At 39.1% G+C, this 26,660-nt stretch overlaps 1 protein-coding gene across 2 annotated transcripts; it reads right to left on the reverse strand.

Moving 5' to 3' along the window:
* Window positions 1–3,703: 3,703 nt before the first annotated feature.
* On the reverse strand, window positions 3,704–26,642 carry REST (RE1 silencing transcription factor). 2 transcript variants are annotated; one of them, XM_081812332.1, is made up of 4 exons: window positions 26,316–26,642; window positions 23,072–23,978; window positions 16,377–16,460; window positions 3,704–9,534 (listed from the first exon to the last, which is right to left on the reverse strand). In XM_081812332.1, the coding sequence occupies exons 2-4, from the start codon at window positions 23,967–23,969 to the stop codon at window positions 7,421–7,423; spliced, it is 3,096 nt and encodes a 1,031-aa protein (XP_081668458.1). In that variant the 5' UTR covers window positions 23,970–23,978; window positions 26,316–26,642; the 3' UTR covers window positions 3,704–7,420. The 2 variants fall into 2 exon arrangements, with proteins under 2 accessions (XP_081668458.1, XP_081668459.1); XM_081812333.1 differs by lacking the exon at window positions 26,316–26,642 and adding an exon at window positions 25,516–25,836.
* Window positions 26,643–26,660: the final 18 nt, after the last annotated feature.

Below are 26,660 nucleotides of genomic sequence, written 5' to 3' on the forward strand. Positions count from 1 at the left end.
CTCATGTGCTCTCTCTCTCATTCTTGCTCTCTCAAATAAATAAAATCTTTAAAAAAAAAAAAAGTAGTTAAGTCTAGAGAACAAGTAAGAGTAAGAGGGTTAACAGGAAGAGAGCTTGTCAAGATGGATTTTAACATTTTTAATGAGAATTTAGTTTCATATGCATTATGTGATTTTTAAACAGCAACTAGGACACATACACTAAGAAATAAAAGGTGTGGTATTTCAAAATTAATATAAGAATTAGGATACTGTTCTTTAAAATTGCCCCTTCTAGTGGTAGAATCTTGATCACTGGTAAATTTCCACCTGCAGTTTATACCTTAAGACATTCCAGAAAGCTTCCATAATTTTATAGTATTGTTATGACTTAAGCAGAGAGATATTTGATATATCTGAGTTTCAAAGTAGTTGGTCATAAGAATCTTCAGTGTATTAAGACTCTAAGTCTCATGAAGGGAGCCAGAAAGGGCGCCCCCCACTGGCTGAATTGGAGTAAAGTGAATGACTGCCAGGTAACACAGGAAACAAGAACTGGGCTCTACCAGAATGAAAAACTCTTCCTGACAGAACACCAGTGAACACAGAAGGTATAACTGATTCAAGCAAAAATAATTATATGCTAAAATCACGGTTTTGTTGATACTTTCAGTATATCCTCCCACAGAGGGGTGCCTGGGTGGCTCAGTCGTTAAGCGTCTGCCTTCGGCTCAGGTCATGGTCCCAGGGTCCTGGGATCGAGCCCCGCATCGGGCTCCCTCCTCGGCAGGAGGCCTGCTTCTCCCTCTCCCACTCCCCCTGCTTGTGTTCCCTCTCTCGCTGTGTCTGTCAAATAAATAAAATCTTAAAAAAAAAAAAAATTATCCTCCCACAGAATATTATGAAGGGGAAAAAAAAAGTAAGAGAAATCTGGTGGACAACACCTTAACCAAGTAAGTTAACACCAATAATGGGATAAACTGACACAATGTATGCCATCTGGTGTAATGCACCAATATTTAGTATTCCTGCCAAAATGCGTAACCTGAATTGAGGTCTGAGGAAATAGTAGTAGAATAATCTAAATTAAGAAACACTCCTTAAACAGCTGGCATGAACTCTTCAAACTCTCACTGTTGTGAAGAACAAGCTAGGGAATTGTTCTAAATTAGATTTATGCGATCTGAAGAGAAACCAGAGTAAATTAGAGGAAATTGAAGAGATGAGACAACTAAATGCAATGGGTAATAGGAACAGGGGAATTGTTAAAGGTTAGTATTAAGACATTTGGCATAATTTGAACATAGATTGTAATAGAAATACTCTATCAATCTTCTAAGTCCTAAATTTGATAACTAGAGTGTGGTTGTGCAAGAGAACGCCCTTATCCTTAGGAGACACAAACTGAAACATTCAGAGATAAAAAGGTATGCCACTTAATTTCTGGTGGTTCAGCAAATCATACATACATAACATATAGAAAGCAAATGTGAGTGAATCCAAATGAGGATACACAAAATTTCAAGGTACCATTGCTGCAATTTCTAAGTTTGAACCTTACTCAAAATAAAATTTCTTAACAAAGTCTCTTTCTCAAGATTTACTATTTCCTGCTACTTGGGTTGACTCTCCTTGCATCCAGAAAAATACCCTCCTCTAGGAACCAAGAGATTTCTGCATTATCAGAATTTTTTTTAAAGATTTATTTATTTGACAGAGACACAGCAAGAGAGGGAACACAAGCAGGGGGAGTGGGAGAGGGAGAAGCAGGCTTCCCACGGAGCAGGGAGCCCGATGTGGGGCTTGATCCCAGGACCCTGGGATCATGACCTGAGCTGAAGGCAGAAGTGACTGAGCCACGCAGGCGCCCCTGCATTATCAGAACGTAAAAATTACAGTAAGCCTACCATCATTAATTAGCTAAAATCAAGGAGAAATACACACCACACACAATTCTTGGCCCAGGTAACTACTCTACCAAGGACCACATACTATTTTGGTTGCTTAATAAAGCAGTGAACATAAAAGCATTCTGACTCCTAATATACTACAATATAGTTTGACACAAAAGCCCACGTACTACTTTAACATTAAAAGCTGTTTTGCAAGACAAGCAGGTGAATTACACAACTTAATCATGCCCAAATATAGAGGAAGGACTTCATATATTTAAGGATAGTTACTTGGTTTGTCATGTAATGAAAGAGGTCCCAGTAAAACTATATACCAAGCACCAGGCTAAATGCTTAATAAGCACTTAACACTCAAAGTCTCTCTGGATAGAGATTCCATGTCCCTTTTATAGATGAAGAAATAGGTTCGGTAAAGTTAAAATGGTTTGCCCATTTTATAGTGGTAAGGAAGAGAGGCCCATTGTGAACCCAGCTCTAACTCAAAGGCCCACAGAGCACTTGATGCAGTGCTCTTTTGGAAAGGCAATTTCTTAACACTGAAACTTTTCCTTATTACCAAACACTAGTGCATTGTTCTTAGTACCTTCACCAATCTGCCTTTATGAAGCTGAGAATGATTGCTGTGGAGTACCCTAGGTGGACGCTCACACAACTACACTGTAACTCTACCTACAAATTAGAGTCAAGCCCTCACTGAGACCTGGGGAGAAAAAAAGATGGCCAAGAGGTCAAGTGTAAATGTATGGCATATGTAAACATCATAACAAGGGTAAGTCCCTGGGAAAGAAGTAGAAAGGGACTGAAGAAAGACACTTGTAACCATTCCTTCACTCATTAAAGATAACAAACCGGGCGCGTGGGTGGCTCAGTTGGTTAAGCGACTGCCTTCAGCTCAGGTCATGATCCTGGAGTCCCTGGATTGAGTCCCGCATCAGGCTCCCTGCTCGGCGGGAAGCCTGCTTCTCCCTCTCCCACTCCCCGTTTGTGTTCCCTCTCTCGCTGTGTCTTTCTCTGTCAAATAAATAAATAAAATCTTTATAAATAAATAAATGAATGAATGAATGCTTGGAAATTCATTTTGCCTTTTGCCGATAAAGAGTCTTGCAAAAGAGGCTGGAGGGTGAATCACTCTCAATATGAAATACCCATTCTTTAGGACTCAGGACCTTCCAGGTCATTCGCTGTATCCAGACAGAATGCAATCCACTTGTTTTGATGCTTTGCATAGCCAGAGGTTTCTCCATCACCCTCCCCCCTTTCTTTCAACTCAACAAAAACACATTAAAACACATTTCTCCATTAACAAAAAAAGCAGACTCTTATTAAGAAGATGGTTTATCACTATCCTTTGAGTTTCATTTTTTTCTCAGTTTCATTAAATACAGTAAAATGCTTAAAACAGTACCTTGGCAGTCAACACTCAGTGTAACTCAACTTATTTTCCCTTCAATGCATCTTTTTCCAATTGTGAGTCAAAATGTACTAACACCAGACCTGCTACTGAGAAAGGGTATTTATGTCATAGCTGTTAAGGGAACCTGTGATTGGGAAGTAATTACTATGTAAAGCATGCTATGAACTGTCTTCAGGTTGTTTCTCCCTGACCTCCATCTCCCAGAAAAGTACAGTATGGGAAGATACGCTCTGGAGTACTACCCCCTGGACTGTTACCCCAAACAAGAGATTGCCATGACCTTTCTACCTACCATGGGTTATCAGACATAATACTTTTAGAATTAATATACTTGCAATTCTAGCAAAATAAATTTGGTTTGATACTTGACGTACCAATAATAAACAAAGGCATAAAATGCTTTTTAAAACTTTATTTCAACATAACTATGCTTACAGAAATACACTCATACTGGTTAATAGAATGCAATTTAAGTTTAACTTATCCTACACAATTTGGACCAAAGACTTGGTACATGGTTTAAGCTTTAAAAAAAAAAAAAAAAAAAAAGGATTTGCAATCTGCTTTATTTTTCATCTATTACAAATGTATATAAAAGATCCTCCCATCAAATGCTGCTAAAGCAGGCAGCAAGAACCTTGAGATATTAACCTTTGGTTTGTCTCGGAAAAATAACACGTATTGCACTGTAAAAGTTTATAAAATTGGTGCAACAAAACATTGTTGTAATGTTTCAATGCCAGTTTACAAAGATCAATTAACTAATGGATGTTGAAAAGGGTGGGGAGAGCCTATGTACACAAGTGAAAATGTAAAAGCTATCTGATTTAGTTAAAATTGCATGTAGATTGCAAGTCTACACAAACCAAGATTCAGATAATTTACTGAATCTGAATTAACACTATCAGATCAGTTCATCTGCTGAGGTCAACAAGGAAACTGCACACACTAAGTGTTTTTCTGGTTTATGCAATATTAAGTTTCTTCCCCAGCTTTTCAGTCCAGAACTGTTATTATACTACAGGCAAGGTATTCCTTCCATTGTCAACATTCATGGGGTGACATGTGATGAGGTCTACTTGGGTTTAAATTTATTTGCATTAGCACTTATATGCAAAATAGTCCCCAAAGTTAAAGACCACATGACTTTAGAAGTAACTCTAAAAAATAAAATGGCCCTTCTTGGAAGACTAGAACAAAACATCCAGCCATAGTTATAAGAAGGCTTATCAGAAATGTAGCCCCTTATGAATTACACCTCAATAAAAAAAAGTAGCCCCAAAGAAGCAGCTCTGAAAAGAGGAAAAAATATAACTTAAGATATCTTGAAAACCAATGTGAATATAGGTTCAGAAGATAAAAGAGATACATTTTCATAAGACTACCTAGGATTAGGCTTATAATGTATTCTAGTATTTCAAGTTTATCTCTAGTTACTAAACATCAATTTACAAATAACATATTCACTTTTTATTCCTTTAACAAAAGGGAAAATTCTAGTTTCAATTCTATCCAGTGGAGGGGAAACTGAGAAAACAAAGATTCAAACAGTTCCATGCAAATATCACATTTTTCAAATGGAAGAACTCCCAACTAAACCAGAAGTTCAAATTACTAATATATTTTTCATTGAAACAATTTTTAACAAGTACAATACATGGCATTAAGGTTCAGAACCTAATATAGGCCTGAAAATCAAGTCCTTGTTTTCTGGAAGAAAGGCCTCAAGTCCCACTCAATTTCCAGTAACAATGTTTTCACAGATCAATTTAATAATAAGGGGTTTTAATTTCCTTCATATTTTGTTTTTAGCATTCTAGTCTTAAAACTAGATTAAGAAAATTAGTCCAATTCCCCAGAAGTCTAATTTTTTTCTTTTGTAGCATGAAAGAATCCACAAAACCTCTTCCCCAAACTGATTCCCAATCTCCAATCTGTACTTAACATGAGTGTTTTCATATAGAATGTAAAAGGTAACTTACATAAAATGTACCCATGAACATTAAAACTAGTTGTTAGAAAGATTTAACTAGCTTTATAATTTAAGTTTTAAAACATAAATATTTGCAGCTTGATCTTCTGTTGACAATGATTGTCGGAGCCGTGAATTCATCTAGAATTCAACATCATTTATAAATTCCCATTCATGCACACAAAACATACACCATTAACACACAACTTACTCCTCATGTCTTGAGAGAATCTTCTCTTCTTTAAATCTTTGGCCTCCCAGTCAATTCCAAGTTCAAATGTCTTTTAACTCAAACTTCACTCTCAGATTTTTAACAAGTTTTCCACCCACACTTCATCAATGCTTTTCCTAATCTTTCATGTTGCATTGCCAAACTCTGATACCTGCCTCAAAGAGATCACCAGATAAAAGAAAATAAATGAAATATAAAGTGGTTATTTCAGAACAGAACATGGGAGGATCAGAATTGTCCAAGATTCCCTACTGGGATCATACTTTGACTGAAATGAATTAACTGCTATCAGCAAGGAAAATCCCGTTGGATTCTTTCATATTCTTTGGCAACTGGCCAAAGTACCTACCAAGAAAGTTTTAGAAGTACACTCTTTCTTAATACAAAGTGCCCCCACAGGAACACCAGGATAGCTGCAATTCATTTGAGGCCTCACCTGTAGAAAGAGGCTGTCACAGGGACAGCCAGGACACCCACTAGTTTGTGGAGATCCCTGAGAAAGTGTGATTTTTTAAAATCTGGACTGTACTTAAGTTTCACCTGCCTTTTTCATTGTATTCATAGAAAGTAAGTAGCAGCTGGTCTACCAGCCCTCATACTACCTCTCTCAACCTAGTTTGCTGTAAAATTGCTATGGCTTTGGAATCTCACAACTGATAATTCTGTATAACTTGAAGGAGTAATTATGTCTCCTAATTCCAGGTTTGCAGTTTCCAAATATCACTTACAGTTCGTTATTCAGCTGAGTAGCCATATGGACACCAACCATCTATGGAAAAAGGTCTTCCTCAAACATATATATGACTTAACACTGTACATCTAGGAAGTAGTTATACTAAAACAAGCCAAAAATTTTTACTTATGGTTGGTATCTGAGATAAAAACCCATTTAATATAGAGCCTAGTGGTTTATTTATTGTAAAGTTCAAAATGAGAGCTGTGAACTCACTATATCCTTTTAAAATAAATAACTTATGTGAAATACAGATTCGGCATAGATATAAGATGTGAAATTCAGAATCAATGGATTGAACCTGCATGTTTCATTTGCTCACAAATTTGCAAACACTAATAATATTCTGCAAAAAAGACAATTGCAGCAAAGGAAAAAGAAAACTGCCCTTTTGCAAACAAGACTAAAAAGCATCCCTCCAAAGAGGACAAAATAAACATGCATATATATGTATAAAGTGTTACTGTTCAACAAATACTATTTCTAGAAAAAAATTGAACTGCATAGGTTAAAAAAAAAAAACAACAATGTGCAACATCTTAAGCCATTAAAGCACCAAAAAAAACCACGAAAAAACAAAACAAAAAAAACCACACCAAAATCATAATGACGATTAACATAAACAAATAAGAAATATTGATCAAAACTCAGGAAGTAAATACCTGGACTGATACAATGTCCACTGTTGGGAGAATTTTTCTTCAATTTAAATGTCTCTTCTCATCTCTAAAAAAATTTTAAAGTGCTAACTTTATATAAAGCAGGCAAATTCTTCAAGTAATTTGCTATTTAAGTATGCCAATTTTTATAGAACTAAACAAAGAACTAAGAAAAAAACTAATGTGAAACAAGAAGACAGACATGGCAAGAAAAGTGACAAGTTACAGCCAGACAAAGCAACAGAATGCTACAATACCACCTTGGCCTTCTCATTTCAATTAAATGTATAAGCTAACAGATTTAGGTGTCTGCTGGTTTAGTACACTAACTTCCTTGGATTTGCTAAAATTTATCCATCAATAGGTATAGAGTCCTAAGGAAAAGAGTGCCACTTAAAAATCAACATCGGACACTAATTAAAGCAATTTAAAAAATAAAAGGTTGTCTACAACTATAAATGAATATTAAATGTAATAGATCTTATAAACTAAGAACTGAAGCCTTATCCTAAGTTTAATTACTCCTGCCCTTTAGCTGCTTTTTCAAGGAAGTATACATTAACCAAATGGCGATTGAGGTGCTTGCTGTAATCTTTTTCCTTTCTAAAAGAGCGATCACAGAAGATACAAACAAAATCTCCCTCAGCCACTTTGACTGCCAAGGCTTCCTTTGCATTTTTCCTGTTGGTTTCTTGTGGAACTGGCCGGGCCCCATTCAATCCAGAGTCATCACTACCCTCTGACATGTTGTCACTTAGATCACTTCCATCATGACTGTGGATGCCTTCATCTTCATCCATTTCCTGAGACTCATTTACTGCTACAATGACAGGAGGTGATGTCACAGCAGTTTTGGACACTGCTTCGTGGTTTTCTATTGGTAGGGGAAGCAGCACTGGTGAAACTGGTTCTTCAACTGCTGGGTCTTTGCCAGGGGGATTCTCTGTTTTGTTCTCATCAGTATCCATTTCCATTTCACAAAGCACAGTGTCAGCCTGACACTTAACATCTAAAATTTCACCCTCTGGCATAGTCAAGTTTTGTTCAGAGGATGAAATATTGGCAGATTCCTTGATAATAGCAGCAAGACCAGCTAGACTCTTCTCTGCCTCTTCTACTTTTTGAAGAGGGGCTTCTTTGCTTCCTTCGCCTTCAGTGAATAATTTTTGGTCTTTTGACTCCTCTTCTTTTAAGTTTTCCTTTGGCGGTGGTGTTGATGGTGGTGAGAGATCCTGTGCACCTGCACTTTCCTTCAGAAGTTGGCTATCTTTGACAGGCACTAAGCCAACTTCAATAAGGACTTGCTCCTTCCGTGCCATTTCACTCTGCGTGTTGGACTTTTCCTTTTTATCTTTTCGAGGAGACTTTTTGGGACTTGGTTCCATGTGAAGAGGAGGCTCTGTGGGAGGAGGAGGCTCCATCTGATCAACCTCCAGCTGAGCGGGCCCCATGGGAGGAGGTGGCTCTGTCTGAGCAGGCCCTATCTGAGCAGACTCCATTGGAGGAGGAGGCTCCATCTGACCAACATCCATCTGAGCAGACTCCATGGCAGGGGGCGGCTCCATCTGAGCAGGCCCCCTGGGAGAAGGCTCCAAATGAGAAGGCCCCTTGGAAGGGGAAGGCTCCATCTGAGAAGGCCCCTTGGAAGGAGAGGGCTCCATCTGAGAAGGCCCCTTGGAAGAAGAGGGCTCCATCTGAGAAGGCCCCTTGGAAGGAGAGGGCTCCATCTGAGAAGGCCCCTTGGAAGGAGAAGGCTCCATTTGACCAGGCCCCCTGGGAGGAGAAGGCTCCATCTGAACAGGCCCCTTCTGAGCAGGCTCCTTTTGAGCAGGCTTGCTGCCTTTTTTACTTGACTTATTTTTCAGACTTTTCTTCTTTGTACTTTTTTTCGTGCAAGTATTTTGCTTTTTAGTCTCCTCTACTTTGCTATCAGCTTTTGGCACTTCCTGACTATTTTTGGATTTGCTTTCTGCCTTCTTTTTCTTTTTTGTCATAGGTTCCTCATCATTAACAGGATCTTTTAAGGAATGGGCTTCAGCTTCCATCCTCCTTTTGCTTTTCTTGGTTTTACAGGTTGTTTCTGAATTATTTCCTGTATGCACATCCATTTCTTTAGTTTCCATTGCGGATTTGCGAGTTCTGGTAGTCACTTGAGTTGAAGCATTACTACAAGACTTTTTCTCTTTTGAAACATTATCTTTTTTCTCCACTTTTACAGACCTCTCATTCTTCTTTCCAGCCACATCCCCCTTTATTTTTGTCTGTTCTGTTTCTTTTTTTTCATTGGTAATATTGTTATCAGGCAGGTCAGCCTCTCGCTTTTTGGTTTTCTTTAGTTTCACTTTTGAGACATCCATTGTTTTATTAGGACAAGTAGGATGCTTGGATTTGAAGTGATACTGCAGATTACACTTCTTGGAAGCTGCATAGTCGCATACAGGGCAATTGAACTGCCGTGGATTAACATGTAGCTCTACATGTTTTTTGAAGTTACTTCTATCTGCTGTTTTGTAGTCACAATGTGGACAGTTAAGAGGTTTAGGCCCATTATGAACCTGTCTTGCATGGCGGGTTACTTCATGTTGATTAGAGGCCACGTAACTGCACTGATCACATTTAAATGGCTTCTCACCTGAAGGTAAACAAGAGATGTTAGAGAGAACATAGATTAAGAAATGAAATCAAGCTTATATTAAAATATAAGGAACTGGATATGTTAAAACAAACACACACACAAGCTATTCATTGAAAAGACTGTATCATGCACTTTACATTTACCATATTTATTTGTAGATCTTTTCTCTACCCCTTGACAATGACTCTCATACCAAATGGAGGAACAATGACCTCATTTAACCATCCTCTCCTAAAAAGTTCATCAAGCTAGAGCTCTCAAACACTGTAAGAGAACAATGAATCATCAAGAAGTACACGACAATTACTGGCAAAGTTGGTTGGGCTCTAGATGTGAATTTTGGGGCAAGGGCACTCAAAGAGAAAAAATAATTTTATTTTATTATTTTTTTGAGAAAAGATAATTTTAAATGTTTTATGTTTAGTTAAAACAAATGACAATGGAGTAGAATATGTAATTCCCATACATTTTTAAGATAAATCTTGAGACTTCAAAAGAAATATCTTACACTCCAGGTTATACTCTCAGACCTTAGATGCAGAAGTTGTAAAAGTTTTAGCCTCAGGGAACAAAAGGCCTTTTCTTTAAATTTAACCCTTTTGTCCATCCTAGCAGGAGTAGAGTCAGCTTCACTCAGAAAAACTCGTCCAATGCCAGAATTGCTATTTTAAAGCAAAAATATAGCAAAGCCAGAAACTTTTTGATTTTTCCCTACCTTCTTTTAACAAATGGGTATAGAAACAACATAGATAAGAAAGGGCATACAAATAGATATGGTATGTAAAATAATCGAACAAAGTCATGATCACAGATCATAGGTACATACAAAACCAAAACCACCTCCACCCCCAAATTAAAGGTACAAAATTAACGCATTCTACCTGAATACATACCCATCTAGATCACACTCTAGTAAATATTACCAAATGGTATCCATACCCCACTGGTCCAATGGAATGCATAGTAGAAAAATGGAAATTGACATTTATGAAAATTCATCTCTGAAACATTCTCAAATTCATATCAAATCTAATTTTTTCATAAAGCAAATGTCTCAGACATTAAGTAAAACCATGGTAAGCTTTACATGATTAGAAAATGTCTGATGATAAAATAATCGCAGAAACAACTTATTCAGGTGTATCAGATTGGTTAGATTGGTTATGTAGCTAACTGGACAACTCTTTTCCACGTTAGACTACTAACAGATTCACAAATAGAGTAATGCCTCTATCTTGTCTTCTCTAGTGAATTACCTCAGTGGAGACAAACATTTGCTTAACATATATAGACACAGAATGGGGAAAAAATAGGTGGCATAATGATTAAGAACTATCTGGGGGATCAAATATGGGCTCTTCTCCAACTCAATGTGAGATCCTGAGTAAGGTACTGAAAACTCTCTAAGGCTCAATTTCTTTACCTGTAAAAATACTTTTATGTGTTATGAGGTATAAATAATTTAATCCATATAAAGCACTTAGCATGGAACAGAGAGCCAAGCAGTCCATATACATTCCCTATAAATCATCACTTTTGGAACAGGTACTTTTAGTATGGGTAAACAAAAGGCAAGATTCATTTTGCCTTTCCATTTTAAACCCTACCTCTGAGTAAACAAGTAGCTGATGAATGAAGTTTATCTCTTTAAGAAAATATTTGTGCTAATAAAAGAATTACAATGGAAATATTGCCATTGTATAACCCCTAATAAATGCGGGTATTTACACAGCAAGCATCAATCAAAGTGCAAGCCTCCACCTATGAAATGGTCAGAGAATGGGAATTCATAAAAATCTATTTAAATTTTGATGGCAAAATTTACGTGCTCCATTCATTTCCCCCCCTCAATTTTATTTTCTTGCCTTTAAATCTTGTGTATTAGATCTAGGCATTAAAACTATACAGGTTATTAGTATCTAGTTAAATATATATTTTTTGCCTTTTATCAGATTTTAATTCTTTTCCAATTCTAGTATTTGTTTTTCATCTTTATAAACATGTCAGATGTCTATTTTATTCTTCCCAAATTAACTTAAACGTATATAGCAAATTCAAAAGAGCAAAGATTTTTACACACTTTACATGTTTTTATCAAGAAGAATGCAGAAAGAACAGCAAGGGGACTTTTTAAAGTTTAATGGGGCATACAATTGATTACTACTTAGCAAAAAACCACAAAGTTCTTATAAAGCAGCATGGGATGAATGTCAAAAACATCTTACAGAAGAATGTCATAATACTCTTTTTGATAGAAGTCAGATTCTCAGTTGGGGGTAGACTGGAAAGGGTAAGGAGGGAACTTTTCTGAGGGTGTAAAAATGTTTCAGGTCTTCCTCTAGGGGGCAGTCAAACAGGAGAAACCATGTGAAGTCACTGACCTGTGTGCTTCAGATACGTGTATGCATTTTCATGTGTGTAAATTGAACCTCAATAGAATACTGTTTAAAAATTTATTCTATACACCTGAAACTAATGTAACATTGTGTATCAACTATACTTCAATAAAAACGTTTACTGAACAAAAAAAGCCCAAACTGCATAGTAAATTCAATTTGACATGACATACTAAAATGAGAAATAAAATAGCAAAGACACAGGGAAGAAAACTTATTCTAGAATTCATGAAGACTCTCAAACCATAACGTCTTTCAAATAAGCCCAGCCGGGGCGCCTGGGTGGCTCAGTTGGTTAAGCGACTGCCTTTGGCTCAGGTCATGATCCTGGAGTCCCGGGATCGAGTCCCGCATCAGGCTCCCTGCTTGGCAGGGAGTCTGCTTCTCCCTCTGACCCTCCCCCCTCTCATGTGCTCTCTCTCATTCTCTCTCTCTCAAATAAATAAATAAAATCTTTAAAAAAAAAAAAACAAATAAGCCCAGCCATTAAAATTGTGCCTCCATAATAATTATCAAATACTTGGTGAAAGGAAAATAAACTTAGGGTTGAAAAAAATACTTTTCCATCTTAAAAAGAGTAATAAATGAGGCAGAACTTGGCAAGTTGTTAATCTCCTTTAACAAAAGCATCCATTACACTCATTGTGGAAAAATATTCAAAATGAATTCCTATGCAAGCAGAATGGGGAACTAGCCATTATATAAAATATTATCATTAACAGCAAATACAAACTGGATGTATTTCATCTAGAACAAAATATTTCATCCAGGATGAAATGGTAGCATCTCCATTGAGAATAAGAAAGGGAGAGCTGTGGATAATGTCAGCCAGGTGAAGGATACTTTAATACCATTAGGGAGAAACACCAATAAAATGGAGAATAACACCACATAAGGTTAGATGAGTTTAGGGTGTCAATTTTTCACCTCATCAACATTCTGATCCCTTCCTAATTTGGCCTAAAAAAAACCCACCCTATGGTTGGAAATGCTCTAAGTAAATAACCATTGTCGTTTTGCTTTATAAACGAATCTGTCAGTTAAGCTAAAATGTATCAACTCCACAGAGCCTAATCTCTTCCAAAAATAAGAGAATGAGCACATACTTTTCTTCTCTAAAATACACTCACATGAACCAGGAACAAACAAGCCCCTGGGGACCTTAAAGATCAGACTCCAGACCACAGAGAAGGCACCCAAGATATTCACTCCATGCAACCCATTCAAAGACTACCGATCCAATTTGACCTAATTTAGCCTCACTGATCCAATTTAACCTAATTTAGCCTCACTTTACTTACAAGTGCTATCAGTAACTTCAATTAAAAGTATTAAAACATAAGATCTTCTGTAAGTAATTGCACACTCATACACAAAACAAACTAACCATGTTTGCTTCCTGTTTGCAACTCAAACTATTGGCACCCAATAAAAGACATGTCTCTGCTCTCTCCATACTCTGTGGTTCCAATTTCGTTATGCTATAGCTTCTTTTTTTTTTTTTAATTTTTTTTTTTTTTTTAAGATTTTATCTATTTGCAAGAGAGAGAATGAGAGAGAGCATGAGAGGAAGGAGGGTCAGAGGGAGAAGCAGACTCCCTGCCAAGCAGGGAGCCCAATGTGGGACTCGATCCCGGGACTCCAGGATCATGACCTGAGCCAAAGGCAGTCGCTTAACCAACTGAGCCACCCAGGTGCCCTATGCTATAGCTTCTTGAGCCACTTTCTGAGCCATAATTTTGTTTTAACCATGCTGATAACTGAAAATTGGAGGGGTGAGTTTAAGCTAAATCCCAGCTCTTCTGATTTAAAGGAATGACAATTAACCACAATAAAAGCATTTATCCTAAATCTGTGTCCTAATCCATAAACTAGGATTAAGTATTTAAGGACTACTAAGATTAGAGATAACAAATCCCAATTTCTCAGTACCTGGCATATAATAAATAGTAGCTACTATTGGGGTGCCTGGCTGGTTCAGTCAATAGGGCATGTGACTCTTGATCTTGGGGTTGTGAGTTTAAGACCCACACTGGGTGTAGAGATTATTTAAAAAAATAAAATCTTTATGGGGCGCCTGGGTGGCTCAGTTGGTTAAGCAACTGCCTTCGGCTCTGGTCATGATCCTGGAGTCCCGGGATGAGTCCCGCATTGGGCTCCCTGCTCAGCAGGGAGTCTGCTTCTCCTTCTGACCGTTCCCCCCTCTCATGTGCTCTCTCTCTCTCTCTCATTCTCGCTCTCTCAAATAAATAAATAAAATCTTTAGAAAAAAAAGAAAAAGAAAATCTTTAAAAATAGTAGCTACTACTCATTTAGAGACTTTTAAAATACCTGCTGTACTGTAACAGTACTGAATATCATCTTTTAATACAGCAAAGAGATTCAAAAGACAACAGTTAGCAAACACAAAATTATTCAAGCAGAAGTTACTGACTGGTGTAAAACACCACAGACACTTAAACAGTGACAAAAGTATTACCCATTCAATGAAAAAGATACAAGTATGTCATCATTCTAATCCAGTAACCCAGCAACACTAATAGTGGGTCAACCAGACAGGACTTCAAATGGGACACATTAAGTAGAATTCAAGCATTCATATTTAATTTCCAGTGTACAAGTAATACAAGGCACAGGGACAGAGGAAAAACCAAATGACACCGTAAGAAAGCAAGTAAGACAAATTCAGAAAGGGGGACATTCTACAGGAAAAATGGCCACATTTCTTCAATGCCTAGTTTAGTTTCCCCATTGGTAAAATGGGGACAGCAATAGAACTTATACATTATTGGATAGTTAGTTATAAAGGACTAAAATTAGTTAACTCACATAAAACTCTTAAATGTTTTAAGGACTAGAACACAACTATCAATAGAACACGATGCCTACCCTCAACAAAGCCTGAGAGAGCATCCAAATTACCCTCAGAAAATGAAACCAGGAAGTACCTAAGCAATAAACTCAGGTTTCTGGTTAAGTGACTCAACTCAATAGCTTAGGAGATTTAGAAAGAACACTCAAAGTATATTAAAATGACAAGCTTTAGGGTGAAGAAAAGCTAGCAAACATATTATGTGACCCCTTCATAGCTGCTCAAATCAGAATCTGTACTATAATCAAATGTTACTCAATCACTGACTCAAAACAGTGATATCCAATAGAAATAAAATGAAAGCAATGTATGTAATTTTAAATTTTCTGGTAGTCACATTTACAAAGGTAAAAACAGGTAAAATTAAATTTTACTACTTATTTAACCCAATATAACTAATGTCATGTCAACATGTAATCAATACTTTAAAAAAAAATTTGAAGTTTTATTTAAGTCATCTCTACCCCCAAAATGGGGCTCTAACTCATGACCCCGAGATCAAGAATCACATGCTCCTCCAACTGAGCCAGCCAGGCACCCCAAAATAGGTATTCTACGTGCTTTTATTTATGTTGTTTGAATTCTGCTATGTATTTTATACTTTTCAAATTACATTTCACAAGCTTAATAACCACATGGCTAGTGGATACACAAGCAGACTACACAAATTTCAGGCAATTAATTAACGTAAGATAGATGAGTCTACATAGACTTCTGTTAACACCAAGATTTTGCCATAGTTTCCCTACAGGAGTATATATTCCAAATTTGTAAGGAGAGTATTCTGATCAGTTGTGGTGGTTCACCAAGGGTCAAGTGTCAATTGTAGCCAAAATGAATTCTCCTTTCAAGACCACCTATGCTATTATTTACTTTTTAACTCTGCCATCTACCTACCTTGATAATGGGGACCAATTCTGGCTAATGATCACAATTATTTCACTCACTGGAGTGCATTTCTAGCCCTGCATTTTATCTATTATAGGTTAATAAATTGAGATCCTGGATTATCTATTATTCTTTAAAGTTTGGCTTTTGTAAATCAGTCCACAGAAGCCCTATCAGCTCTCAAAAGAGGACAAACCCACATTTCAGGACCTGAGAAGTTAAGAAGGAATCTCTGTAACCTGGAAACCAACACTATGAAACTTGGTGTTATATTGTGTTGGGAGGCGGGGAGAGGGTGAGAAGGTAAGGGGTTGCTCAAAACGTACAAACCAGTGTTGGTCTATAACAGCATTTCAAGTTTTATTAGTCACAGAACTTTAAGATCTGATGAAAATTATGGACCTTCCACCCAGAAACAGTGCATGCATACATTTATATTCAGTTTCAAGAGTTCCACCTATGGATTCCTCATTAAGAGCCTACATTTAGATACAGCGCCACATGAATACGACACTGATTTTTAACTCTAACTTCTAAATTATGTTAAAAATAAATCACAAATTGATTTTTAAATAAATAAATAAATCATAAATAATGACCCAGTTCCAGGTCTAGAAGAACTTCCTTATACTGATAAGTATTGTTTACTAAAAATCATAGAAGGGTTACCATTTCTTACCAACCTGAATGAGTACGCATATGTCTAGTTAGATGAGTCTTCTGAGAACTTGAGTAAGGACAAAGTTCACATTTATATGGGCGTTCCCCTGCAAAAATATAATGATTAGGGTTTAATTATGATAAAATAAGGGAAATACAATTCTCACTAACAATATACATAATACTCAGTACTGAGCATTTTTTGATAAGGATTCTTTTCCTATTCCTGGCAAAATGGTCAATTTTTTATCAGGTGTTAGACATGTAAATGATTTAATTCAGAATTCACGTAACTACATTTCAGCTTTGCTGACAAAAAAGATCACTGGTGGGAGCCTGGGTGGCTCAGTTGTTAAGCGTCTGCCTTCGGCTCAGGTCATGATCCCAGGGTCCTGGGATCGAGTCCCACATCGGGCTCCCTGCTCGGCAGGAAGCCCGCTTCTCCCTCTCCCACTCCCCCTGCTTGTGTTCCTGCTCTCGCTATCTCTCTGTCAAATAAATAAATAAAATCTTTAAAAAAAAAAAAAAAGATCACTGGCTTTCTGAATTCTCATAGCCCTTTTAATTTTCACAGTAATGCTACATACTATCACATTAAATATTAAGAACTAAATAATTATCTTGATAAGTTATCAAGGAGCATCCTTTTTTTCTTTTTTAATTAGAATTACCCTTAGGAAAAAAATCTACCCAAATTTTCTCATGCTGTCACTTGGAATTTTTTATTCTTGTGAAGGATAAATCTATCATTTGAAATTGTTAGCTTAAAAGCAAGAAAACTTGAGTGGGGATGCTTAAGCCAAAAATTTCAAGTAATAGCCCTTTCATGAAATAGATCAGTACTGGTTAAGGCAAATGATGCTCATAAAGCCATTAGGACTGACAGCAACTGAAGATGAGAGGATAATAATGGCAGGAAATGTATATTTTTTGGGTATGGTTTGTCAACCACAAAACAGGTTTTTTTAAAAAAGCTTGGCTATTAAAAAAAAAGCTTGACAATTTGTAATTTGTTTTCATCTGTCTTTGGCCACAAGATAATAATTACAACCTTGGGCAAGTTTCCTCAGTAAAAGTAAAAGCACCTTCACTTCCTAGAATTGTGAGAATTTAAGTTTAAGGTAATACAGAACATTTGACATTGTGCCTGGCACATAGTAAAGCCCTCAATAAATACCAGTTATTATTTTGCCTATACAGTAAGTTATAGTAACAGATGTGTCTAGTAAAATGGACAAGGAAAAGAAAAAACAAAGTGAAAAAAGAGGAAGAATACTGTAATGAGTAGGAAATGTGTTCCTAGTAACTGTACAGCTGTTATTAGTTGGTAGCTACAGATTAGCTATAAATAGGTCACACCAAAAGAATTCCTACTTCAACCTGGAAGAATTTTAGCTTAAAAAATGTTGAATGTATTCCTATAAATATACATGTAAGTGACAGATAAGCACATGAAAAGATTCACAATATCTTTACCCATGACGGAAATGCATATCAAAACCACAATGAGATGAAGACTTCACATCCATGAGGATGGCTATAATCAAAAGGACAGATGTTAAAGAGTACTGGTGAGAATATGGAAAAATCGGAACACTCATACAATGTGAAACTGTAAAATCGTGCAGCCACTTTGGACAATAGTTTAGCAGTTCCTCAAATGACTAAACATAGTTACCACATGGCCTAGCAATTCCACTCCTAGGTATGAACAGTTGACCCTTGAACAACATGGGTTTCAACTGTGTAGGTCCCTTTACACATGCTTTTTTGCTTTTTTTTTTTCAATAAACACAATACAGTTCTGTAAATTTATTTTCTCTTCCTCATAGATTTTTTTCTTCTTTTAAAAACATTTATTTATTTATTTGAAAGCGAGAATGAGCAGGGCAGAGGGAGAGAATGCCAAGCAGCCTCCCGGCAGAGTGCAAAACCCTTGGGCCTGAGATCAGAACCTCTACCGAAATCAAGTCAGATGCTTAACCGACTGAGCCACCCAAGGTGCCCCCTCATGGATTTTCTTCATTTTCTTTTTTCTAGCTTAAGAATACAGTATATAGGGGCGCCTGGGTGGCTCAGTCGTTAAGCGTCTGCCTTCGGTTCAGGTCATGATCCCAGGGTCCTAGGATTGAGCCCCACATCGGGCTCCCTGCTTGGCGGGGGGCCTGCTTCTCCCTCTGCTTCTGTTCCCTCTCTCACTGTGTCTCTGTCAAATAAATAAAATCTTAAAAAAAAAAAGAATACAGTATATAATACATACAACATATAAAATGTGTTAATCAGTTATGTTATTGGTAAGGCATCTGGTCAACAGTAGGCTATTAGTGATTAAGTTTTGGAGGAGTCAAAAGGTATGTGCAGATTTCGACCACCCCTAATCCCCGCATTGTTCAAGGGTCAACTGTATATATCCAAGAGAAATAAAAACATGTGTTCACACAAACTTGCATACGAATGTTCAAAGAATTATTCACAATAGCCAAAAAAATGGAAAACAATCCAAATATTCTGATGAATGGATAAACAAAATGTGCTATATCCCTACAAGAGATTATTTTTGGCAACAAAAGGAAAACAAGTACTGTACATAGGACATGGAGGAACCTTGAAAACATTATGCTAAGTGAAAGAAGGCAGTCACAAAGGACCATATATTACTGTATGATTCTATTTATGTGAAATGTCTAGAATGAGCCAATCCACAGTGAATTGTATGGTATGTAAAATGTATCTCAATTAAGCTGTCACAGAAAGAAAAGTTAATGGAAGAAAAATCAAATACCATTATAGATAAACATAAAGGATTCTTTATAAAAGATTGCTTCTATCTGTGCAATTCTACAAAACAGGCATAAATACTCTAGAAAACTTAGTGAATTTTCAGTCACACATAGTGGCAAAAATGTCATCCTTTAGAATTTGTGAACTTTTTTTTTTTTTAAAGATTTTTTTTTTTTATTTGAGAGAGAGAGAGAGGGAGGGAACAAGCAGGGGGAGGGACAGAGGGAGAGGGAGAAGCCGACTCTGCTGAGCAGGGAACCGATCCCATGAACCTGGGATCATGACCTGGGCCAAAGGCAGACGCTTAACCAACTGAGCCACCCAGGTGCCCAGAATTTGTGAACTGGTTAAATATCAAACTCACAAAATTAAAAATCTTTTGATTGAAGACTCAAATGAAAGTAATCCTCAGCCCAACACCATGGTAATTACCCATAAAAAGAGAACTGAACTTTGACCCTTAGTTGTATATGTATGACCTTGGACACATCACTTCAGGGTTTCCTCTCAGTAAACGTGGGCTATTATAACTTAGTTCCTCAATAGATTGTTCTGCAGATTAGCACAGAAGTACCCAACACTGGCCACTCAAAGAACAGAAGAAACCCATTAAGTGAATGTGAAAACTAGGGTACTTAAATGAGAAGTGATTCTATTACTTATCTCTACTCTTCAGCATTAAATGAATTTATGTTTCTATAAACACAATTTTCAGAACCATGTATTTATCACCAGAGATACTCAGAATTTACAACATTCAAATATTATCCTCCCAATGTATGCACTACCAAATTGTTTTAAAAAGCTTACCAAAAATAAAAAATGACAAAGATAACATTAGGAAGAAAAAAATTATTTTCAAAAAGTATTAAGACCACACAAGTTTAACACTAAACTGGGGAGGGGGGGGGGACTAAAATGTGAAATGAGATACATACAACCCATGTTAGCTTACTGTGAAAATATCAACCTTAAATTAATGGGGAGAAAAACTTATGGATGGTACAGTTAACGCATAAAAAATATACCCATTAAAAATCAGTCACCTAAACTGCAATTAAAATAAACTCTAAAAAAAATAAAAATAAAATAAATCACTCTACAAAAAAATTTTTAAATGGCCAAGAGTTCTTAGTTTTTTTCCCCCACTGTGGTGTGTGTGTGTGTTTGTTTTTTAAAGACTTATTTATTTTAGAGAGAGTAAGAACACACGCACTTGCAAGCAGGGGTAGGGGTAGAGGAAATGGGAGAGAAGCAGACTCCCCCTCCGAGCACGGAGCATCTATGCAGGGCTCCATTCCAGGACCCTGAGATCATGACCTGAGCCCAAATTGAGAGTCGAGTCAGAGGTTTCACCGACTGAGCCACCCAGGCACCCCAAGAGATCTTGTTTAAAACAAAACAAAATGAAAACACTTTACATAAGAAAATTGGAAATACAAAAAAAAAAAAAAAAAATTGGAAATACACACAAAATACTAAAAAGGTTTTCTAGTTCTCTCCATTTTCTTTTTGGTTCTAGAAATACTCTTAAGTTGACAAATTTAGATTTACAGTTGAAAACATTTTTAGTTTTGGGAAACATGAATTATCAAAATACAACTGACAAAAAAAATCAAAATGTATTAAGACAAAAGCACTGGGGTGCTGGTCATATTCTCTATGTTGACTTGCATGGTGGTTATGAGTACATATATTTGTAAAAGTCATCTATTATACTTAATTAATTAAAACAATTCATCGAAGTGTACAGATAAAAGTTATGCCATGGCTACTACCTGAAAGCTCTACAGATCACAGCCAATCTAAACTAATCCCCAAGGTTTTCAAAGAACTGTTAAATGAATATGAAGTAATTATGGCTTAAGTATATATAGTGGCTAGGATTTATTTTAAGATATTATACATGAGGTTAGTTTAGTCTGTTTAATTCAAACTATTAAGTGATTAATGGGGTAGGATTTCCAAGTAACTTGACTTCCTATGCCATGTAATTTTGTAGTGTTTGAACTTCTAGACTTTTGAAACTAAAATGGTTTCAAAGCATGGAGACAATCACAGATTACAACAAATTCCAAAGGATTTACAAACTTTTTTACTTGACTAGATTTTAAAGCCATATATATATATATAATACTGGAGCATTCTCCTGGAGCTTAGAAATCTTGCTGCAGACATCTTTTCTTCCTCTTTTTTTTTCTGAGTTTGAGAGAGAGCGCGCATGCACGCACGCCCACACGAAGGGGGTGGGGGGGAACAGGAGGACAGAGGGAGAGGGACAAACGGACTCTGCCCAAGCAGGGCTTGATCCCACCAGCAGAGATTGTGACCTGAGCTGAAATCAAGTCAGGGGCTCAACTGACTGAGCCACCCAGGTGCCCTAACATCTTTCTTGTAATTGAATTTCACCTGCAAGTTTTATTAAGTCTATCACGTCAGTAAAGCACTACTGATTGCCCTCCCCACGGTGCCCTACTTTACCGGTGGGGTTCAGTCCTACAGAGTGACAACGCTTGCAAAAGGGATCTTATGCAAACAGCATCCTACAACCCCTTTTTACTTGTGATCCAGACTACTGTACTAGATTACCCTAACCATTTTGTTCAGACCACTAATCAGTCCTCAAAGATACCAATTCTTAGCAGAAAAATGTAACGTGAGAAAACTACCAATAAGTTGCAAACATTTCCTTAAAAAATCAGACTCCTTGGGGCTCCTGGCTGGCTCAGTCAGTTCAGTGGTGCATGCAACTCTTGGGTCTCAGGGTCGTGAGTTCTAGCCCCATAATGGGCCTAAAGCTTACTTAAAATAAAAAAACTGAATGATTAAGGGGTGCTGAGGAGAAATGGGGAGCAACCACTAATAGGGTTTCTTTTTGGGTTGAAGATGTCCTAAAAACTGATTGTGGTGACAGTTACACAACCTTTGTGAATATACCAAAACCAGTGAATCTTAACTTTAAGCAGATGAATTCTGTGGTAATAGACTATATCTCAATAAAGCTGATATTTACCAAAAAAATTGCCAAATGTGATAAAATATCATTAACTAATGAATATAGGTAATGGGTACATGTTGGTATTTGAGATGTTTGAAATTTTTCATATTTTTAACATTGTTCCATTTTTTTTTTTTTAAAGATTTTATTTATTTATTTGACAGAGAGAGACACAGCGAGAGAGGGAACACAAGCGGGGGAGTGGGAGAGAGAGAAGCATCCATTTTTTTGATAGAGTATACGTACATACTAGAAACATTCTCTTACCTGTATGTGTTCAAACATGCTGAAGGACATTATTTTTTGTCTGAAAAATAGCTGCGTTTTCCACGTGTTTGCTTTCTCAGGAAAATGATTTCAAGTGTGGTAATCCCACCAATCTTTTAAAAACTAACTTTTCACATTTCTATGTTTCGGAGACAAGGTTAAGTTGTTCCACTTAGGAACTCAATACCAAGACAAATTTTTTTAAAAGTTTAAGGCTTCTGTGAAATGGATCTATGCAAAGGTTAATCATTGAGTTTTCCTTTTTGCCTAAGTCCTCAATTCCTTTGGGAAACTATACTGCATCTTAGATGTAGTCACTATCAACTAAATACATCTTCCAAAAAAAAAAAAAAAAAAGGTAGTCCAATTTAGCTAAATATCTATCCCAAGTTGTTAGAATACAAATTTTAACAAGAACATGGATAATATTTGTCTTGGCCATTCTTTGAAATAAGTGTTCTTCACTTATCCTCCAATCCCATATAGGTATTACCCCCATGGAGAGAGAAACTGAAGCACAAAGAGGTTAAACGACTTATCCAAGGTCACAAAGACGGCAAATAATGGGACCAGAACTTGACCCCAGAATCCCCTTTCTTCAGTACTACTTTAACTGCCTACTGAATTAACTATCAAAAGTGAGCTGAACTTAGGGACTCAAGGTACTCTTACCTGTATGAGTTCGAACATGTTGAACATAATTATTTTTTCTGTCTGAAAAATAGTTGCATTTTCCACATGTGTATACTTTCCTTGGAAAATGGTTTCTCAAGTGTTTCCTCCAGTGATATTCGCTTACTGTGGTGTATGTGCAAATGATACACTTGTAGACTCGCTCATTATCCCCAGCTCTGGTGTGGTGTTTCAGGTGAGCAGTATAGTGATCGTATCGATTGGTATTATAGCCACAGCGGTCACAGCGAATGGGGCCCTTGGAGAAATCTCCCTCCTCTGCAGTGGAAGACCCAGATTCTCTGGCTTTTGCTTGCTTCTCTGCACTTTCTTCCACAAAAAATTTCTTGGCACTATGAACTCTGATGTGATGCACAAACTGTTCTTCAGATTCGGCTTCATACTGGCATGGCTTACAGCGAAAAGGTTTGCTCTTCAAGTTCTTGCATTTGTCCTCTGCTCCAGGTGTCTCAGGGGGAAGATCTTTACTGGAGCTGTAAATTTCTGGGGCAGCAGCTGAGACCTCAAACACAGGCTGTGGTTCTACAACACTGAGTTCCAAACTTTCCAGTTCCATGTTTTCCAGTCCACTGGGTTCACCTTTTATTTCAGGGGACTCCTCAAGTCCTTCTCCATCACTATCTGAAAAGTTGTTATCTCCAACAGGCATCAATTCTGCCATCTGTCTTTCTTCACCAACCAGGTAATCACAGCAGCTGCCACTTACTTCCCCAGTTAAGGCCACATTTGCCAACATGATAAGCTGAGGCGCAGCCAATTCAGCTTTGGAGAGGTCATGCAAGTCATACATGTCGTTAGGCAAGGCCATGCCAATGTTGCCACTGCCCGTGAACAGGCCTCCTCCTCCAGAAGACTGCCCCATTACCTGGGTGGCCATGACTGTATTCTGAATTCAAAATAAGACAAAAAATGCAAAAAGTACCAGTTTAAACACAACATCCAAAACAGTGCTGTAATTCTTCATAACCTAAAAAATTCTTTTCAAATATAATCTTTAAATTCAATGAGCTTTGTTAATTGCTAAAATTAAGCTTTGAAATATTTTTGTACTACCAGATTTTCTTCACTGCACTCACCAAAAAAATTTCTATTATCCCTACAAAAAATTCTATCAATTCTATGACATAACTCATCCATCAACTAGGCCTACCACTGGCATGCCTTTCCTCAAGCACTTTTAATTTTTTTGGTGGGAAAAAAAGTAACTTCATTTTTAATGTTAATTAAAATTATTTTTCGATTCAACACATTAATAGTAAATTGCTGTTCTCCCAATTCCCCCCTTCAACAGTTTACTGGTCAGAAAATGGAGAACTCCAAAACCATACTGTGCATTTGTTACGTACAAACATGTCTGGAAAGTAGAAGCCCGCAGTAATTGGTCAACTGAACTGAATTTCATATGAACTCAACTCCAGAAGAATAAACTACTGTGAAAAAGTACCAGTTTATTATTTTTTTTTAATGACCCGACCTGTTTAAAAGAAAAAAAAAATCGGACCTTTTCTGTAAAAAAAGGAAGCTTCGTGTATTCAAAACTTCACAAATGAAAATAAAGAAATTTTCAAAACCGCTAATAATCGTACAACTTAACCCGACAATCAGCAACTTTCTTGCATTGTGCTTGACTTGGCCTACTTGCTTAGTGGAAGCCATTACAAGATCACCTTCTTGAAAACATGTTGGGCTTTTAAAGTCGCCTTAAGCACGTTACTTTCCAATCTAAATGGTGCTATTCTCAAACTGAGCGCTGTCTTGCAAATTAGAAAAAGCAAAATAAGTGGCAAGCACTCAAAAAATCAAATCAAACCCCAAACACAAAAAGCAGTCCGTTTCACCCAGGTGCATAAACACAAACCGACTGAGTTATAATGTACCAAAAGTTGGAATCAAATGCCATCACAGAAAACAAACTGAGGGCCATAGCTGTCCCCGGGCTTAACAGCCCAGGCTACTCGGCAATTTACCCAAACATCGACTTTTCTAATACCCCCCAACCCTAACTACCGTCCCTAAAGGAATTTTCAGGTTTGTCAGGAAGGCCGTCTATGCACAGCCCGAAACCCAACGTGTTGCACGAATTCCTATGTGCGGCTGCCACCAGCGCCTGCCTCGGCGGCGGCATTCCTGACTGAAATAGGCATTCGGCCATTTTCTCAAAATACCAAACACAAAGCAGCTCTTTGCAAACTCGGGCGCTCTCGCTTCCTCTCGGCTGGGCCCGCTCACTGCACACATTTCCACACCAACTCGCGGGAGTTGCCCCAACACTCGTCCTGAAGCTTTTCCTGAGTTCCCCAGCACTAAGAAAAAGCAAGGTGGGCAAACTCGGGGCGCCGTTGGGCCAGACCAAGTCTTCCCCATTCGGGGCTGCCCCCTCCCCGGTCCGCGGGCCCGAGTCTGGGAAGAGGAAGGAAAGTTACCGCGTTGCCGGCGTCCCGGCTCCTCTCACGGCCCCTGGGCTCACCCTCCGCAGAGGGCCCGGGAGGCTCCGCGGGCGCCCTCCGGAGGCGTCGGGCCCCTAGCGCCGGAGGGGGCCCCCACGCGCGCCGGCCGCCTCCCCCGCGCCCCGGAAGTTTGCGAACTCACTCCCCCACGGCGCCCCGCGAGACGCGCGCCCGGGCCCCGCCAGCTAGGGCGCCGAGGTGGCCGGGTGCGGAGGGCCGCGGCGGCGGGGCGGCCCGAGAGCAGAAATCGCTGTCCAGCCCCATTGGAGGAACCGCCCGGGCCGCGGGGCTGACTCAACCCGCCCGGCCGCACTCAACGGCGCCTTCCGGCGACAGGGAGAGGCCGGAGAGGGAGGGGGACGCGAGGGCCGCGGGCCGACGAGGGGCTGCGGCGGGATCTGGGAGCAGGAGGACGGGGAGGAAGTTTCAGGACCAGGGCCACAAGCAGCTCCGCTCCTCAGGACCCGACTCGAAGGGCGCCCGGGCCCGCGCGGAGGCGGCGGCCCGACCTCGACTGGGGAGGGGGTCCTGGCTCCAAGCCGCTCCCCAAGGACGCCCCCGGCCCAGCCCCCGGGCCGCGCCGGTGTAACCCGATCCCGCTCGGCCGCCCGCCTCCGCCCCGCGCTGCGGCCGCCGCCGGAGCCACAGTATCTGCAAATCAGCCCTGGACAGCGCCTCGCTCCGCGTCCTTCCGCGCCCTCCCCCTGCCACTGCCGCCGCCGCCCGGCCGGCCCTCCCCCACCCCGACCGAGCCCCCAGTCCTGCGCCGCGCTTACCGGCCTTCCTAGGCGAGGAGGGGCGGGAGACACGGCGTCGCCGCTCCTTCTCCGACTACTTTTCTTTGTTGCTGGAGTTTCGGGGGGAGGGGTGGGGGAGGATGGAAAAGTTGGGCGCTGGGGACGTCGAGGCCCGCGAAGGCCCAGGAGTGGGAGTGCAGAGAGTGCTCAGGCCGCCGGCTCTCGCCCCGCCGTCCCGGCCGCCGCCGCCGCCGCCGCCGGGGTTTGTGGCCCGGGGCCTCGGCGGCGCTTGCTCTGCTGCTGCGCCGCGAGCTCGCGGGAGCCGCACATTCCAGCACAGGAGGCTGCGCCGCGTACCCAGCCCGCGCCGCCGCCGCCGCCGCC

This window comes from Leptonychotes weddellii, chromosome 2, assembly GCF_054177405.1.
Source record: "Leptonychotes weddellii isolate Sample4059 chromosome 2, ASM5417740v2, whole genome shotgun sequence".
Taxonomy (NCBI): Eukaryota; Metazoa; Chordata; class Mammalia; order Carnivora; family Phocidae; genus Leptonychotes; species Leptonychotes weddellii.